Below are 17,755 nucleotides of genomic sequence, written 5' to 3'. Positions count from 1 at the left end.
AAGAACACTCGTGGTAGTTAGTTCTGAGAGCTTGTCCCACCCTGTAGCCCTGACAGGCAGGGAAGTCGTCATGTTGGCCTGGAACTGACAGGGACCAAAGGAGAGGGAGTGCACCGCCTGGCTGCACCTCGCTATGGAGGCAGGGTCTCTCTCTGCACCAGAACTTAGTGATCCCTCTAGACTGGCTGGCCTGGAGCCCCCGGGATCCCCCTGCCTCATGTCCAGTGCTGAGCACCCCATCAGGCCTGGGTTTCTACCAGGGTCCCCACACTTGCAAGGCGAGCACACCATCAACTGAGCCATTTCCCAGGAGGAAACAGTCGGAAGAAGGAAGTCATTTTGGCTCTGCCTGGCCCTGGTGGGCTGACCATCACGGAAGGAGGATGAAACGGAGCACACACAGTCGCTCACAGGGTGGCCAGGAAGCAGAAGGAAGCAAGGGACAAGATCTGCCTCACCCCCAGAAACACACTTCCTCCAATCAGGCCCCGGCTTCCAACTTTATCACCTCCAGACAGTCACCACCAAATTACAAATCCGTTCTGAAAGTAATCTATCCCCAGGGTCCGTATCCTGCCACCTGTTGGGAAGGAGGTTTTCGGGTGTGTGTGTGTGTGTGTGTGTGTGTGTGTGTGTGTGTGCGCGCGCGCGCGCGCGTGCACGGGGTGGGGGGCACTACGGGAAAGGTCACAAATCCACATTCAAAAACAGAGGTGCTGGCCCACGCCTTTGGTCCCAGCACTCAGGAGGCAGAAGCAGGCAGGTCTCTATGGGTTCAGGGCCAGCCTGGTCTACAGAGTGAGTTCCAGGACAGGCAGAGCGACACAGGGAAATCCTGTTTTGAAAAACAAACAAAAACAAAAAGAGAAAGGAAGGAAGGAGGGAAGGAAAATGATGTGGCCATGTGCACTGCCCCTTTTAGGAAATTTAACTTCGTGCAGCAGGGGGCTGGAGAGATGGCTCAGTGGTTAAGAGCACTGGATGCTCTTGCACAGGATGCGAGTTCAAGTCCCAACCCTAACTGCCTACAGCTCCCGTTTCCGGGATCTGACCCCTTCACAGGCAAAACATGAACGCGCATGAAATAAGTAAATAATATTTAAAAAACAAAACAAAAAACCAGAGGCAGAAGGGTCATGAGTTCAAAGCCATCACGGGCTACACGTTCACACCTCGTCTGCACAGAAAATCTGTGTAGGAGAAAATGACTTCAGGCCTCAGTTTCTCCAAACCTCACTTGGGGGACTGCTTTTTAGGTGCAATGGCACCACCTGGCGGCCACTCACGGCCATGCTGCGCTCTACCTGGACGCAGTTCCTCTGGTGCCCTGCAGGGGGCGCGCACGCCTCACGGAACCAGTCTGATGGGTTCAGGACCCCAGGGATGTATCCTGCTGGTCCTAGGAAGTCGGTCCTTATGCTCGCCACCTGGACCCTCGGCTAGATACCCTTGCCATAAATGGAAACAGCAGATTGTGGCATTTGTCTTTAAAGAGGCTATTAAAGAAGTACTAAGGACGGTGTCCTAGGGGCCGCGAACAGGGCTAAGGAGCGGCCTCCTGAGCTGGATACCCAGGATCACACAAGGTGGAGGGAGAGAACAGACTCCACTCAGTTGTCCTCTGACCTCCTCTCCCCATCCGCGCACAGACACCCAGACACAACACACAAATAAATAAAAAGTAATTTAAAAATATTATTTTGCCAGGCGTGGTAGCACATGCTTTTTCATCCCAGCACTCATGGAGGCGCAGGCAGGCAGGGCTCCGTGAGTTCAAGCCCAGTGTGTCTACACAGCCAGCTAGGGCTGCGCATGTAGTGCGTGGTTAGACTCGGGGGGCGCGCGCGCGCACACACACACACACACACGTCACACACACATATGTCACACACACACTCACAATGTCACACACACACATATGTCACACACACGTCACACACACTCACACTCTCACACACACACTCACACACACGTCACACACACATATGTCACACACACACGTCACACACACTCACAATGTCACACACACACATATGTCACACACACACACGTCACACACACATATGTCACACACACGTCACACACACATATGTCACACACACACTCACAATGTCACACACACATATGTCACACACACACACGTCACACACACTCACACTCTCACACACACACACACACACACACACACACAAAGTAGCGGATGTAATTTTGGCTGCGTTCATTAGCTAGGCACTAGGGTCAGGGTTGTCCAAACTGACAGGGGACCCACGAGATGTTCAGAGTTAGGATCAGTGTGCTCATCGCACAGGTTGAGAGAGAAATATCTGCAAGCCGGTGGGTGTGATGCTGGAGGAGGACCGGGGCGCGCGTGCAGGCCCAGCCCCACCCCGGGGCCACGCCCTAACAGGTCAAGGTGTCCGCGGGTTTGAAGGTGAAGTTTGCCACCTGCATCCCTGCGCCTCGAGGGCCCAGGTTCCGAGCACCTGCTGCACTCTCGGGTTCTAGGCCGGACTCCGGGGGACTGGTCCAGACTCGCCCCCTCCCTCCAAGTGACTTTTGAGGGGCAGGCTGCTCGGGAGCCCCGCAACAGTCCAGCCAGGGACCCGAGCACCACCCGTGGGGAGCTTGCAGGAGTGGAGGGCCGCCCTGAGCACGGGCGTGACCCACTAGGGTCGCCTCAGCTCTCAGCTGAGCTCACAGCGTGCCTCAGTTTCCCATCCCGCAGAATGCGGGCCTCAGAAGCCTGCACTCCGCCGAGATGCACAGGGCGGGTCCCAGCAGGCGCTTCACTGAGATGTGAAAGGCTGGACCTCCTGCCCCTCGCTCCTAGGCGGGGTCGTCACGGTTCCTCGCATTTCCTCGAACGCGCGCGCAGCCCAACTCCGTGCTTTTGCGCACGCAGCGCACCCCCCCCCCCCCCGCAACGTCCGCAGCCCGGCCCCCCCCAGCGTCCCCGCCCCCGCAGCTCAGGCCTCTCCCGGGTTTTTAATCCCATTTCTGAGACGTGGAGCCCCACGCTGGAGAGGTTTGGGTAACGTAGTGGGCAGGAGGTCCAGCTCCGAGCTCGGCTGATCCATCTCCCGTTCCGGGTGAGACCGGGACACGACCGCGGACCCAGGGGGCTTCCGCGCAGGGGCGGGATGGAGAGCCTCGGTCACTCTTCTGGACGCCCCTCGGTGGGGCGCTCGCAGACCCGCCCTCCCGCTCGCGGCCTCTGCGCCTCGAGCTGCGCCGTGCACTTTGCGCACAGTCCCTAAGCTAGGGGCGGGGCAGCCCTCGGTTCGGTTCCCCCTTCCTTTTATTATTTATTATCATTTAAAGGGGCCGCGACCTGAAAATTTCCGTCCACTCGGCCGCGGCTTTCCAGCTCCCCTCCACCTCCTCCCACCGTGGACGTCCTCGGATTGAGTTGGAGAGGGGGGCACCCCAGGGAGGTGTCCTGGGAAAGCTCGGAAAGGGGAACCGTGGAGAGACACCCACCACCTCCTCCTGCGTCCCCGGGGCTGCTGAATCACCGGCGAGGTATTTGCATCTGAGAGCAATTTGTCACACGGCGATTCGTCTGCCGGGTGGGGGAGGGGCGGGGCGGGGGGGCCGGTCGCGCGCGGAGACCTCATCCCTATCCGATCCGGACGGATGGAGGTGTAGACGCGGCCTGGAGACTCGGTGAGGCGGGTGACCCCGGAGCCAGGAGCGCGCACCGGGCACCAGGGGGAGGCCAAGTGGGCGAGAGGCCACCGGAGGCCACCACCGGGTTGGACTCTGGGCTGGACTCCGGGCACCCGGGCATGCGCCCCCCGGGCCACCCCGAGCGGTGGGGAAGGCCCTTTGCAGCGCGGCTCCAGCCATCTCCCCTAGGGGTGCCAGCGTAGGGCACCCTGGAAACCGACAATTGCGGGGTCCCCGAAGTTAGGCAGAGACGCGCGTGGTGGGGGGGGTGTAGGGCTGGGTAGGTGACTCGACCGGATCAGGCTTGGGACGGCTGTCGCGGCCGTAGACCTTGGAGACCTTCATCCGGTACGCGAGTGTTCAGGCGCGCAGGGGTCGCGAGTGCGCGCGGTCCCCTGGCGGAAGGAAACGACCCGGGGTGTGTGCGTGCGCGCGTGTGTGCGTGCGTGTGTGTGCGCGCGCGTGTGTGTGTGTGTGTGTGTACACGCGCGCGGGGGCTGGGAGCTGCGCTCTGGGGGCTTCATTTTGCCTTTTCTTCTTTAAAAGAAAATGTTTTTGTAATGTTTGGAGCTAGGATCTCACTCCGTAGTCCAGGCTGACCTAGAGCTCCGCTTAAAGCGCAGACCGGCCTGGAACTCGAGGCCATCCCCCTGCCTCAGCTTCCCTTCCCAAGTGCTCTGGGGAAATCCCAGGCCGGGCGCGCCGCCACGCCCCGGTGCCTTCAGTTCTATTTCTTCTCCAAACCTGTGCCCGACGGGGTCCGCCGTCCCTCCCCCTTCGGTCCCAAGCGCCAGTGCCCCCCACTGGGGTCCCCTCTACCCCCGCAGGGTGCACCCACCCAGAGCCCGCCCGCAGGGTCCCAGGGCCCTCCCCACCCCCGACACAAAAGGAGGGAGCAGGAAGCTCGGAGTGCACGCGTGTGTGTCAACTCGCAGCGGGTTTGTCAAACATCTTCCGTTTTTTACGACTTGGGCAGCAGGGGCTCCCCCCCACCCCCCGGAGCTCGCTCTTTCCAAGAAGCCTTTGAAATCCCGACTACGTTAGGGGTTTCTGTTCGTTTGTGTTGTTGTGGTTTTATATTTGTCCTCAGACTACTAGGACTTGCTGGAATGTGTTTTTGCACACGTCTCCTGGTGAGCTGGGCCACGGTGCCCTCTTTACCGGCCCCCTCCCCAGCCCCTGCCCTTCCCCCTCCACCTCCCTGGGAGGAGAGAGGGGCCCCTTTCGCCACCCTCGGGCCCTGGCCTTGCACAACTCCAAATAACCGTGTTTTGCAAGGCCTGGCCGAGCTAGTGACCTCTCTCTCTCTCTCTCTCTCTCTCTCTCTCTCTCTCTCTCTCTCTCTCTCTCTCTCTCTCTCTGCTGAAGCCTGGAGGTGGTGGGGGATGAGGTGTGGCTCCGGGTCTCCTCCCAGTCCCCACCCCAGCCAGATCCCCCACAATCACCAGCCACCAAGTCCTGGTCACCCTCTCTCTCTGTGAGAATGTCATAAATTGAGGTTGGGGGGCAAGGAAAGACAAAGAGCTAGTCGGCAGGGCCCTCCAAGGATGGCCACATAAGCTCAGGGGTAATGGTACCCCTGGGGGGGGGGGGTGTCCAGACTGGCCTAGGGGCAGCTCTGGGGTTCCCACCTACCCCCCTCCACCCACTACCAGCCCCAGCAGTGGAGGCCTGCCTCTTCCCCTCCCCCACCCCTCCACCAGGAAGGGTCATTAAACCAAGCAGGCCTGGGAGTGGGGACGGGAGTCTGGGACAGGGGCTTCCTCTAGCCTTTTCCTTGTGGGTCCCCCCACCCCACCCCAAAGAGGGGGCGTCGCTTTCAGCATTTCCGTAGGGGGGTGTGCTCAGCTCCAAGTTGTCAGAGGTGGGGGAAGGGTGATGGACCAAGCCAGACAGTGTCCAGAAATGCCCCCTTCAGCAGTTCTTGGGTCTGGTGGACAGGGTGACCAGCAGCCGCAGGGTGTGGAGGGACTGTGTGTGTGTGTGTGTGTGTGTGTGTGTGTGTGTGTGTGTAGGCTGGGATGGTCACTCCAGTGCCTGCGCCTCTGACATCTTCCTGTCTTGGGAATCCTAGACTGACAGGGCCCCGGGGGCCACCCACCTGCCACAGCTCTACCCCATGGTTTGGGTGGCAGATGTCTAGGGAAGGGGACCGCAGACTTCCCGTTTTCCATGAAGACCTCGAGGGTTTGCACTGCAGGGGTCCCGTGGAGGGAGGGCCAGGTGACCAGAATGTCCCTGGACGGCAGCCAGGACCCTCAGCCGTACCTCCTCCTCAGTTCTGGGGGTCAGTTCTGGGGTCAGTATGGACTTTGGGGTTCAGGTTAGGCTGAGGGCGACCTTAGTCTGGGAGGTGGACTAAACTTTCTCCTTCTCCCTGGTCCCTTGATTTCAGGCCTTCTGGGTTCCTCCCTCTGTTTTATTGGCGACTTATGGGGGGGTGGGGGGGGAAGGAGGGTGTGGCCTGGGGCAAGGTGGGACCTGGATGCCCTGCTGGCTTCTGGGAGGCCCAGAAGGGCCCTCTGGCCAGGCAGAGTGCTGTATTCTGGGACATTTACCGCCCCCCTCTCCCATGGAGCCCTATAAACTGGTGACCCCAGACTCAAGAGAGCAGCACAGGACTCTCATACCCCGCCCAACCCAGCCTGGTGAACTCCTGAACTTTGTTTCCCCCGTCTGCGGCACAGCCGTCCTCCCCGGTACCCCCCCTCCCCCACCACCTGCACGGTGCCCACCCTGTGCTGGTTCTCCAAAGCGTGACACGGTGGCCCTGGTGCCACATAGGTGGACAGATCAAGGCCCAGGGGGCAGCTGAGGGATCTCTAGAAAGTGACATTGTAGAGGGAGGCATTCGCCCAGGCCTCGTACACAGCAAATAGGTCATCTTGGCCGGGGGTTCTCGGGGCCTCTCAGGCTAAGCAACATGTGGAACATAGAGTCAGAATCCAGAACCCAGAGGCACCCCAGGGTCTAGAACAGGGGCACAGCCAATAAGAAAGCCAGGACACCAGGCCCCTCCCCCACAGTTTGCTTTGGGGACAATCACCCACGGTGTCCCTGGTGGGCCTAACTGGAGGGGACCAGAGATTCCCCAGGCTTCCACTGCAGTGATCCGGGTCCCCACAAACCTGCAGACAGGTGGATAGGCAGAGCACGCCCCAGCAGGTGTGAGGGACTCTCCCATCAGCCTTTGCTGTGGACTTCTGGAGGAAGGGCGTCCGTGGGGCTCAGGTGTGGTCTGACCTCATCTCTTGCTGTGTTTTCCCCAGGTGTCTGCAAGCGCTTGAATGAGCCTGACACCAGTATCTGCCCCTGGGTGCCTGACGTGACGACAAGGAGCCCGTTGGCCGTCCCTGGCATGCCCCACCAGCCCTCAGCCTGAGTCGGCGGCCCCTGCCCCTGCCGGCCGCCACCCTGCACTGTCCCGGCAACCCCGAGGTCCCCACGCTGCAGTGCGGCCAAGACCCTTCCCCGCAGGGGCCACCCCCACCGCCCACCCCTGGTGCCCGGGGTGGCCCGGCCCGCAGGGCCATGAAGCTGCAGGCCGTGATGGAGACCCTCATTCAGAGGCAGCAGCGTGCCCGGCAGGAACTGGAGGCCCGGCAGCCGCCACCCCCCCGCCACCGCCCGAGCCCACCGGTGTCCGTGCTCGGACTGCCATAACAGAGGAGGACAGGGAGCCTGAGAATGCCCGGATGCATAGGACGCAGATGGCCGCGCTGGCGGCCATGCGAGCCGCGGCTGCCGGCCTGGGACACCCGTCCTCTCCCGGTGACTCCGAGGACAGGCCTCCCGGCTCTGAAGACGAAGACACAGCCCGGGAAGGGACTCTGAGCTCACCCACCCTGCGGGGAAGAGGCCAGGAGGGACCAGGACTCGCTGAAGGAGATGGACATCTGTTGGACATGGGCTCTGATGACGACATGTGAGTTGGGGTTCGGGACAGCAGCATCCGACGTTTTTCATGCATTTGAAAAGTGGGAGCCAGCGAGGGTGACCGAGGGGACCCTGCGGGGCTGAGCAAGTGTTTGCTGAGTGGACCTGTCTTCCTTGAGGGGCCGCCACATGGGGATCCTGAGACTCAGCGAGCTCTGGGGTTGTGCCAAATGCTGCCAAGAAAATTGGACTGCGGTGTGTGTGTGTGTGGGGGGGGGGGTGAGTTTTCACAGAACGTACCTGAAGAGTGACGGGAAACTGTTTACAGCGAGTCTGGCACTAGGAACCACATGTGCAAAGATCCTGGGGGCAGAGCCGTTGAGGAGATGTGTTGGGGCCCTTTGTAAGAAGAGCTTGTTCAGGGGGAAGACTGGGGTGTGGCCAGGGACCCACCTGGTACCTGAGAGGCCTTGTGGGTTTGCAGAGAGAGAGACTGAGGCAGGGGCAGCGGGTGGAACTGGCCTGGCCACTGAGGTCAGGTGGTGCCTGCCCGTCCCCATGACTGAGGGTGCCTTGTACTCTTTGCAGGAAGCCCAAGTGGGAAGAGCAAGAGCTGGAAGAGCTGGGGGAGGAGGAAGAGGAGGAGGAAGAGGAGGATGGCTTCGAGGAAGAGGAGGAGGAGGAGGAGGAAGAGGGCCTGGGCCCCCCGGGGTCTGCCAGCCTGGGCTCTGCAAGCCTCTTCGCCCGCAAGGCCCAACCTGCTCAGTCTTTCCGTGGAGATGGTGGTCCCCGAGTGCTGGGCGGTCCTGAGCGCCTGGGACCTGGCCCGGCCCACCCCGCTCACACGGCGTCCCAGATGCCACCACCAGACCACGGAGACTGGACGTTTGAGGAGCAGTTCAAACAGGTAGGCCATGCGCTCGGGTCCAGCCCTCCGGGGCCTTTGATTGCCCACCCCCGCAACACACACACCCCCAACACACACCCCTGTCCTGTTGCTGGGATGGGCTCTGCGGGATCCTGGGGAGGCCCAGCTTAGATCCTGTGTGTGGCTGAGGTACACAGGCCAGGGCGAGGCCCCCCCGGGGGGGGGGGACCATGAGGCACCAGGAACTTTGAGGACAGTGTGGGGCTCTGCTGCGTCCTCCTCGGTAGAAAGGTGGCTTGGTGCTGGGGGATGGCCTGGTGGGTTAAGAGCTGTGCCAGCGTGAAGATTGAGTTCCGACCCCCAGCACCCATACAAAACACCAGGCCCAGGGTGTGTGTTTGCAGCCCCGGGAGATGGGGCTCACTGGCAGGCAGCTTAGCGGAGACAGTGAGCCCCGGGTTCACCGAGAGACCCTGCCTCAAACAGTAGCATGGAGAGCGTAGAGGAAGGCACGCGGTGTTCGTCTCTGGTTTACACGCTCATGCGCAGCACACGTCGGGTGGCTTGGCAACCTGAAGCAAGGATGTGGAGTCAGCTCTGGAGAGCTGTGGGGTTCATAGAGCATGCGGCCCGAGCTACGGTGCCCAGGGGGCTAGGGTGCCATGGCAATCCTGGTCCAGGGTGGTGCCGAGGGACACTTAGAGCTGTGAATGTACGGAGCCAGCAGGAGCGGGAGCATCGAGGCTCGTGGCGGACGGTTCCAGGGGTGCTGGTGTGTTGGTTGGCTAGGCAGGAGGTGTCTGTGGAACCCCCACATAGGTTTCCTGGGCCCCGGGAGGGGCATGGAGGAAGCTCAGACCGCCCTGGCCCTTCCCTGCAGGCGGCCAAGCTGGAGGAAGTGGCCGGCAGGGAGCCTTTGAAGTCCGCAGGCCGATGGAAACCAGATGGTTGGCCTGCCGGGCTGGGGCCTGCGTTCTAGCCCGGCCAGCTGGCCCAGCCGACCCCTGGGTGTGTGGCCAGGGTGGAAACCAGCTCCCGGGCTGGCTCCAGGGCCAAGTCTTGTGTGTAGCCAAGAGGTAGCCCCAGAGGTTGGCTGAGGACTCCAGATGTTCCCTGGGTGACAGAGCTGATCAGGACAGCTTCAGGAGGTGACCTGAGCTCTGCTGTTGGGGGCCCTCGAGGAACAGGCCTGGGGTCCCCTTTGACACGGAAGAGCCTGGGAAGCCGCTGAGCTGAGGCGCCCAGGGGGCTCAGGTTAGGTTAGGGTCGAGTACTTGTGGCCAAGACAGGGCAGATGGCGTTCTGGTGGCACAGCCATGCGAGGGCCCTGGAGCACAAAGACTAGTTTCGAGGAACTGAGAGGAGTTAACCCCCTGTGCCCTTGCGGGACCTGCTGAGACAGGGCCTGGGCTGGGTGGGGCGGCCTCGCCCTCCCTCCGTCTCTGCTTTTCGCCCTGGCTTGCTAGGTGTGTGTTGGGCAGGCTGCCAGCTGGCCTGTCAAATGGACGTCACTGCTCCTGGGTGTGACCCTTTCCTACCCTGGGCCTGGAGCTGGCTGTGGGCTTACGGACTGTGCCTCCCACCCCCCAGGAGGTTCTCGCTAAACACACCAGGCATAAAAGTATTTGTGTTTGGCTGGGTGTGTGTGGGCTCCACCTCACTCTGTGCCTTGGTTTCCCTGTCCAGTACAGAAGCAGCTGGGGCCATTCTGTGTTCATTTTACAAAGGAGTTGACATGTCTTGTCGCCCAGAGTGGGGCTCTGGTTGTGAGTTCTCAAGGTTTGTGCCCTTGAACTGGCATCGCCTGCCGCTTTGACGGCAAGCTGACTTTATTCATCTTCCTGAGGTCGCCGGTGCCTGGATATAGCTCTCCGCAGACCCCAGCGCCAAGCAAGTGAGACACCCCCGTCCCGCTGTGTCACGGCGTAGGGTCACAGATCCGGAGGTGTCCCCTGTGCACCCTCCCAGACCTCCCGGCTCCACACTGGATCGGCATAAAAAGGGCAAGAGGGCCGGGGTTGACTGCCCCGACCCCAGCCCCCAGTGCAGCCAGACAAAGGAGGGCCTCAGGAGCCATTGTCGGGACCTTTCGGGGGGGATATCCTGGGTCAGGGTCAGAGGTCGTGCAGAGACACAGCCTGTGAGGGGGCTTTTGTGCAGCTGGAGATGGGGAAACTGAGGACGGAGGGACAGGGAGCCGCAGCTCATATTTGGTCTCATGCGCGAATAGAGAAAAACACCAAGGTCGCTGGACATATAGAGAAATGTGCGGGGGGGGGGGGGGATGACTCGCTGGGTAAAAATGCAAACGTGAGGACCTGCGTTCGGATCCCACGGGCCCACAAAAAAGCCAGGCGGCCCGGTTGCATCCGTTACCCCTAGGGCTGGGAAAGCCGAAGAAGGAGGGTCTCTGGGTAGAAAACAGCCAGAGAAGGGTCCTGGAGAGCCCTGTGTATTAGGGGCATGACGGCTGGGTTTGGGGACGATGTTGGCAGGAGCCAGTCCCTCCTCCGTGGTGCAGGACTCCTTTCCACCTCTCTGTGGAAGGTTCCCCCTTCCGCCCGCTGGCTGGCACCTGTACAGCCCGTGTCAGCAGTGGCCCAGCCAGCCCCACAGATGTCAGCCCCAGGCCCGGCCTGTGTTGACTCTGGCGTCTGCCCCGCTCCCTTCCTGGCACGTGGCGGTGCTGGCTGGCCGGCCACTTGGCACTGTCTCCCTCTCTTCCTTCCCAGTCTTGGCCACAGCTGGCTTCCACCAGCTGAGCCTAGACAGCTGGGATCCGCCCCGGACTGTGGGTCTGCGGATGGTACGCGGGGGGTGGGGGTGGGTGGAGGGGGGTGTGGGGGGGTCAGTGGCTGTGATTAGGATCTGGGCCTCCTGGCATTTGGACGCACATCCTGCAGCTTTCCTGTCCCCCCAGGGCCACACCCGGGCTCGGAGTGGCCTTGCTGGGATTTTTCAAGCTGGCAATCTTTTATGAGGATTTCTGTTGTTTCTCTGAGACAGAGTTTCTCTGGGTAGCCCTGGCTGTCCTGGAACTCACTGGTCTTCTCTCTGTAGCTCAGGCTGGCCTCAATCAAACTCAGAGACTCCTCTGCCTCTGCCTCCCGAGTGCTGGGACTAAAGGCACGCACCACCACACCTGGGTTTTGTTTCGTTTTTGTTTTTGTGTTTTTGAGGCTGGGTCTTGCTGTTCAGCCCAGGGCTGCTCTCCTGCCTCAGCCTCCTGGGTCATGGGATAACAGGCATGCACCATGCCTGACTTTTAGCTCATTCACCGATTCAAGATCACAAACAAAAACTCAAGCTGAGAGTGTTTCAGTCTCCCCAGCTCCACCCACAGCATGTCACCCACACAACTCCCAGTGTTTATGTCCCCTGTTCTGGACACTTCTGTGGCAGAGACCCACACCGCGGGGCCTGTCACGTCTCACCGAGCAGCACAGTGCCCTCCGCTCCGAGGTGTGTCAGATTCCTGTTCGTGGCTGTGCAGTACTCTGGCGTGTGGGTGGACTGCTCTGCGCGCCCATCTGTGCGGGATGCAGGGCTGTTTCCACCTTTGGGCTCTGCAGCTTCCCATGGGTCTGTTCTTGTTCCTCTTGGGTGTGTGCCTGGAGTGAAATTGCTGGGTAGAACGGTGATGGGAAGGTGCCTATTAGGAGCTGTGTGGACGGCGGCTGTCTGTCCAAGTTCCCCATGTACAGGCCCTGTTCTTCCACGTCCTCACCCATCCCCTCCTGCTCACCGGGTAACCCGCGCCTGACCCCAGACATGCAGAAAGGAAACCCACTGCAGCAGCTCAGACCTGTCACCCCAGCGCAGGGGAGGTTGAATCAGGCGCGTCAGGGAGTTCAAGGCCAGCCTGGGCTACAGAGCCAAACCCTGTCTCAAAAATGAACAAACGGGAAAGCTCTGGCCTAGAGTGCACAAGGCCCTGCGTTCCCACCCCAGGCATGGTGGTGCATATCTCTCATTCAGCATTGGGAGTTGGAGGCAGGAAGATCAGAAGTTCATACCTGAGCTATGTAGTGGGTTCCCGAGACCCTGTTGCAAAGAAAGAAAAGTTAGTGGGATCCTCATTCGTTCTGCAAGGAAGGGACCGTGGAGGGGAAACTGAGGCACGGGATGGTCATAGTCCTGTGTAGGAAGGACTCACTGCCCCCAGCCCTCTTTGGAATCTGGCCCAGGGTGGATGGATGGACACGTACAGGGTTTTAGAGAAAGCGGGTGACTTCACCGAACCTTGCTGTCCCTCGATGACACAGTGAGTCCCCGGCAGGTCAGGGGACAAGCATTGGTCTCACATCTAGACTCCGGAACCTGGTGCTTTAGCTCAGGCTGGCCCAGAACTCTCCATCCTCCTACCTCAGTCTCCAGAGAGCTGGGGTCCCAGGCACACCCTTCCACCCCCCCTCTTCCAAACCACAACACATTAAACAAATTTTTTTAAACATTTTTTTAATTTACTTTTGCATGGGCGGGGGCGTGTGTCACAACCATGTGTAGGTCCGAGGACAATTTAGAGGAGTCAGGTCTCACCTTCTTTTGTGTGGGTCTGGGTGGGGGCACTGGACTGAGGTCCCAGGGTGGCCTGTAAGCTCCTTTACCCTCTCAGCCATCTTGCCCCCTCCGCTATCGCCGCCTTCTAATTCAGGACAGGGGACAGCATTCCAGTAGAGAGGGGAAATGGGGCCTGTCCAGGGAGGCCTCTGGTCAGAGGGCAGCTGCGGTGACTTTCCCCTTCGCCTCCTCCCTCACACAGGGAAATGGACAGCCAGCCAGGTGTTAGAGGTGGGACCTTTGGGCGAGGCTGACAGGTCTGTCTCCAGCCACCTCACGTGAGGCTGTCCCTGTCACCTGGCGCGTCTGCCCCAGGCGGGGCTTTCATGGCTACTGATAGCGTCCAGTGCGGGCTGCTCACACGTGCTCTTCTTCTAGGTGACACTGTGAGCCCTCTGGGGCCACAAGGTGTGAAGACTGGGGAGGAGGTGGGTAGATTGCTCCCTGTCTTGCCTGGGGGACAGGGCTGTGGGGGAAGGGACATAGTGGCCGGGCCTTTGTTGAGCGTCTTAAGAGTTCACTGACCAGGCAAGAAAAACAGGGTCTTCTTCTAGGAGAACATTCTAGAAAACCAGAATTAGCTAGCTTTGGTGGGCAGTGGAGAAGGAGAGAGGTACCAGGTGGACTCGGAGGCGGGGGCCAGTGGGGCCAGAAGGGGAAGGGGGAGCTGGCATTCTCTGGAGCCCCAGACACCTGGGTACTAGCCCAGCCCAGAGGTCGGGCTCCTGGTTCCGAGGGTAGAGTTGTCATAACTGTCCTCGTCGATGTCTGGGGCATGTTTGTCTCTGGGCTGACATCCAGTGTTGGCGGCCGGCCCCGGCCCAGAGTCTTCCTGGGGCTCAGGAGCCCCGTGTGCCGGGGATTCAGAGACTGGAGGTGTCGGGAAGCCCCCGGGCAGCCTCATCAAAGTCGCTGTGGCTGCTGGCGCCCAGCCAGCGAGCTGTGGCAGGCCCAGGAGGGTGCCCGCCCGCCAGCCCTGGCACCGCGCCCCGGCCCGTGCCAACCCCCGGGAACCACGCTGACTCAGCCGGAAGAACCTTATCTGGTCCCTGTGCCGCCAACTCGGCCACCGGGTCACCGCCACCGGCTAGGCTCCCCACCCTGTGACCCGTTGCCAAGCGCTGTCCCGCCCCACGCTTTCTAATAATACACGCCACGGCAGACGGAGCGGTGTCCCCGAAGCTGCCATCCCGAAGCCGAGGGTGTGGTGGCTGAGTGTGCACTGGACGTGGGGACAGGCGGCCATGAGACTCGCGGGTGGTTTCCATGGCTTTTGTGACTGTGGTTGCGGGGACCGCACTGGGCCGGCCAGGCAGGCAGATCTCCAGCATAGCATCTTCATGCATGTCTGTCCCTTGGGCCAATTATGTGTCAGGGTGTCTGTCTGTGTGTGTATCTGTTCATGTGTCTGTGTCTGTGAGTGTGTGTGTGTTTGTGTCTGTGTGTCTGTGTCTGTGTGTGTATCTGTTCATGTGTCTGTGAGTGTGTTTGTGTGTCTGTGCGTGTGAGTGTGTTTGTGTATCTATGTGTCTCTGTGTCTGTGTGTTTGTGTATCTATGTGTCTGTGTGTGTGTTTGTGTATCTATGTGTCTGTATGTGTGTGTATCTATGTGTCTGTGTGTGTGTGTATCTATGTGTCTGTGTGTGTTTGTGTATCTATGTGTCTTTGTGTGAGTGTGTTTGTGTATCTATGTGTCTGTGTGTTTGTGTATCTATGTGTCTCTGTGTCTGTGTGTTTGTGTATCTATGTGTCTCTGTGTCTGTGTGTTTGTGTATCTATGTGTCTGTGTTTGTGTATCTATGTGTCTGTGTGTTTGTGTATCTATGTGTCTATGTGTCTGTGTGTTTGTGTATCTATGTGTCTGTGTGTGTGTGTATCTATGTGTCTGTCTGTGTGTTTGTGTATCTATGTGTCTGTCTGTGTGTTTGTGTATCTATGTGTCTGTCTGTGTGTTTGTGTATCTATGTGTCTGTGTGTTTGTGTGCACCTCTGGGGCAAGGTGCACACCCACCCCGGTCTGAGAACATGGTAGTAGTGAGATACTGTTAACTGTCACCTTACAGGGCTCCTGGTTCTGGTCACTAGTTCTAAAACTCCCTGGGCACATGCCGGTCAGCTGCCAGCCGCTGCCCCGTGGGCCTGCCTTGGCCGGGCCAAGGCGGCGCCTGTGGGAACAGGCGTGGATGGAGCCAGTGCTGGGGCTTGCCGCTAAGGCCTGTTTTTTGTGGGGGCCTGTCAACTCGTGCAGACGGTTGTCTTTAGCCAGGGAGGGACCACAGGCTGTAGCAGACATGTCTCTTGGAGAGACAGCTCTCAGCCCCCCGTGTGGCCCCCGATGGCTGTCAAGCATGACCAAGCTCTTCCATTCTCAGAACTAGCCCGGCGTGGCCTGGTGGGCGGCACACTTGGGGTGGCGATGGCCCGCCCCTTCCCGGCTCGCCTGGCTGCGCATGGCCAGGGGACAATTGGGGGTCACAGGGTTAAACGGTAACTAATGTGTCCATTGAAGGGCCTGGTCTGGGGACACGGCCTTGCCCCGTGGTCGGGGCCGGGCCAGGGTCTGTGGGTCCTCAAGGGGGTGGATGGCAGGCTGGTGGAGTCAGCCCCTCGGCCACCCCTGGGGATCTGCTTCTGGTCACAGGCCCTGGTAGACGTGCGCACTGTGACAGTCGCCCCCGCCCCCCATCAGAGCCCAACTTCACACACACCCATTCTACCTCAGGCAGCTGAGGAAGGAGGATTGCCATTTATTTATTTATTTGTCTATCTTTTGATTTTTTGAAACAGTTTCTCTGTGTAGCCCTGCCTGTCCTGGAACTTTCCTGGCAGCTGAGGAAGGAGGATTGCCAGTCATTCATTCATTCATTCATTCCTCTATCTTTTGGTTTTTCAAAACTGAGTTTCTCTGTGTGGTCCTGGCTGATCTGAAACTTTCCTGGATCTCACTCTGTAGATCAGGCTGGCCTCGAACTCACAGAGAACCACCTGCCTCTGCCTCCCGAGGGCTGGGATTAATGACCACTGCCTGGCTAAGGATTGCCATTTTGAAGCTGGGCCACACAGTGATTCTCAGCTCCAGACACCACAGATAAGGAGCTGGGGCTTACTGGGCGGAGCACTCAGCCAGCATGCTCCTGATAACTCATGTGTCATCCATCTCAGCACTGGGGAGGTGAAGGCAGGAGGGTGACTCTCTGGGCAGGAGTGGACCTTCTAGGTCTTTTATGTCTCGTGTGTCTGAGTCCTGGCCAGCTTCCATGAGTATTAGTGGAGTACCTTTTGTACACTGTGGAGTCACATTCAAGAACCCTGCTGTAAGGTGACACACACCTTTAATCCCAGCACTCAGGAGGCAGAGGCAGGCGGATCTCTGTGGGTTCGAGGCCAGCCTGCTTTCCCTAGCTATATTCCTGTAGAGCCCCCGAAATCCTAGAAGGGACTTCCCTTCTAAGGGATCAAATCCCAAGACAGTCAGGGCTACACAGAGAAACCCTGTCTAAACAAACCAACAAAAAAGAACCCTGCTGTAGGGGACCCTGTGGGGTGCCCTGGGGCAGGCAGATGGGATGGGTCTGTCTGCCACTGTTCTGTCTGGGGGAGATGGGTGTGTCCCATGGCTGGCTGAGGGAGTCTGCTGTGTGCCCAGCTGTGCCCTGCATCTGCATCCAGGCCGGGTGATCCGTGACCTTGTGTGTAGCCTTGATACGTGGCTTTTTCAGACCTGTTGATAGAACCCCAGAGCCACAGGCTGGGTCTGTGATGTTGCCAGATGGGGGTCAGGGGATGGAGACTGATTTATCCAGTCACCCCAGGGCATGCTGGGAGGAGGTTCACTCACCTGCCATCTTGTCTGTCTGCCCTGCTCTGTCCCCAAGGCCACATCTTCCCCTAACACTCACTCATTTCTCCTCCCAGCCTCAGTTTCCCCCTCTGTAAAACAGACAGGACTGCCGTCCAGAGCACAGCTGGCCGCTGACACTTGGTCAGGATCTGGTTAATGAGTGTTTGTCTGCCTCCACATCCGGCTCCCATAGCAAAGGCACGGGCCGTGGAATGGGCGCTGGCGGTATTTATCTGTGTTTATCCACCCTGCATTTTCCAGTGATGCTGTTGCTAATGTGTGATGGGCGCTCCCTGCAGCGGGAAGTGGATGTTTGGAGCCACCTCCTTGGGCTGGATTTCGCCTGCTCTTGGCTCACAATGTGGGGACACTCCAGCAGGAATTCTTTTGTTTGTTTGTTTGTTTTTCAAAACAGGGTTTCTCTGTATAGTTTTGGTGCCTGTCCTGGATCTCACTCTGTAGTCCAGGCTGGCCTCGAACTCACAGAGATCCGCCTGCCTCTGCCTCCCGAGTGCTGGGATTAAAGGCGTGCGCCACCACCGCCCGGCTCCAGCAGGAATTCTAAATGGAAGAGGGACCCCCATTTCTGTCTTAGGATATAAGCTACAGTCTGTCTCCTATTGTGCAGCCAGGGAAGGGACACCTGTCCCCAAGTCCTGTCCTGAGAATCCAGTGTGACAGCCAGGGGCCCTCAAGTACACAATGGCTAACAGGAAACCCTTCTAGGATTTCCAGGGTTGTACAGGAATATAGCTGGAGAAACCAGGCAACTGGGGGATTCTAGGCGGGGCTCCACCCTGACCACGCCCCCAGCCCCTCACTGGGGGATTCTGGGCGGGGCTCCACCCTGACCACGCCCCAACACATTTTTTTCACTCTGCATTTTGAGACAGGGTCTCACTAAGTGTCCTAGGTCATCCTGGACTTACTGTGATCCTCC

At 59.4% G+C, this 17,755-nt stretch overlaps 1 protein-coding gene across 1 annotated transcript in view; it reads left to right on the top strand.

Moving 5' to 3' along the window:
• Nucleotides 1-2,985: 2,985 nt before the first annotated feature.
• The window catches only part of Arid3a (AT-rich interaction domain 3A), a 31,021-nt gene continuing 16,251 nt past the window's right edge, over nt 2,986-17,755 (top strand). Inside the window, 4 exon segments of the mRNA XM_052747272.1 lie at nt 2,986-3,522; nt 6,939-7,281; nt 7,284-7,594; nt 8,134-8,452. Of these exon segments, the coding sequence (XP_052603232.1) occupies nt 7,201-7,281; nt 7,284-7,594; nt 8,134-8,452 (711 nt within the window). The 5' untranslated portion in view covers nt 2,986-3,522; nt 6,939-7,200.

The sequence above is a fragment of the Peromyscus californicus genome, unplaced genomic scaffold (assembly GCF_007827085.1).
Source record: "Peromyscus californicus insignis strain IS unplaced genomic scaffold, ASM782708v3 Scaffold_1__1_contigs__length_55948999, whole genome shotgun sequence".
Lineage (NCBI taxonomy): Eukaryota > Metazoa > Chordata > Mammalia > Rodentia > Cricetidae > Peromyscus > Peromyscus californicus.
Note: the sequence above shows the minus strand (reverse complement) of the source record. Positions and strands in the feature narration are given on the sequence as shown.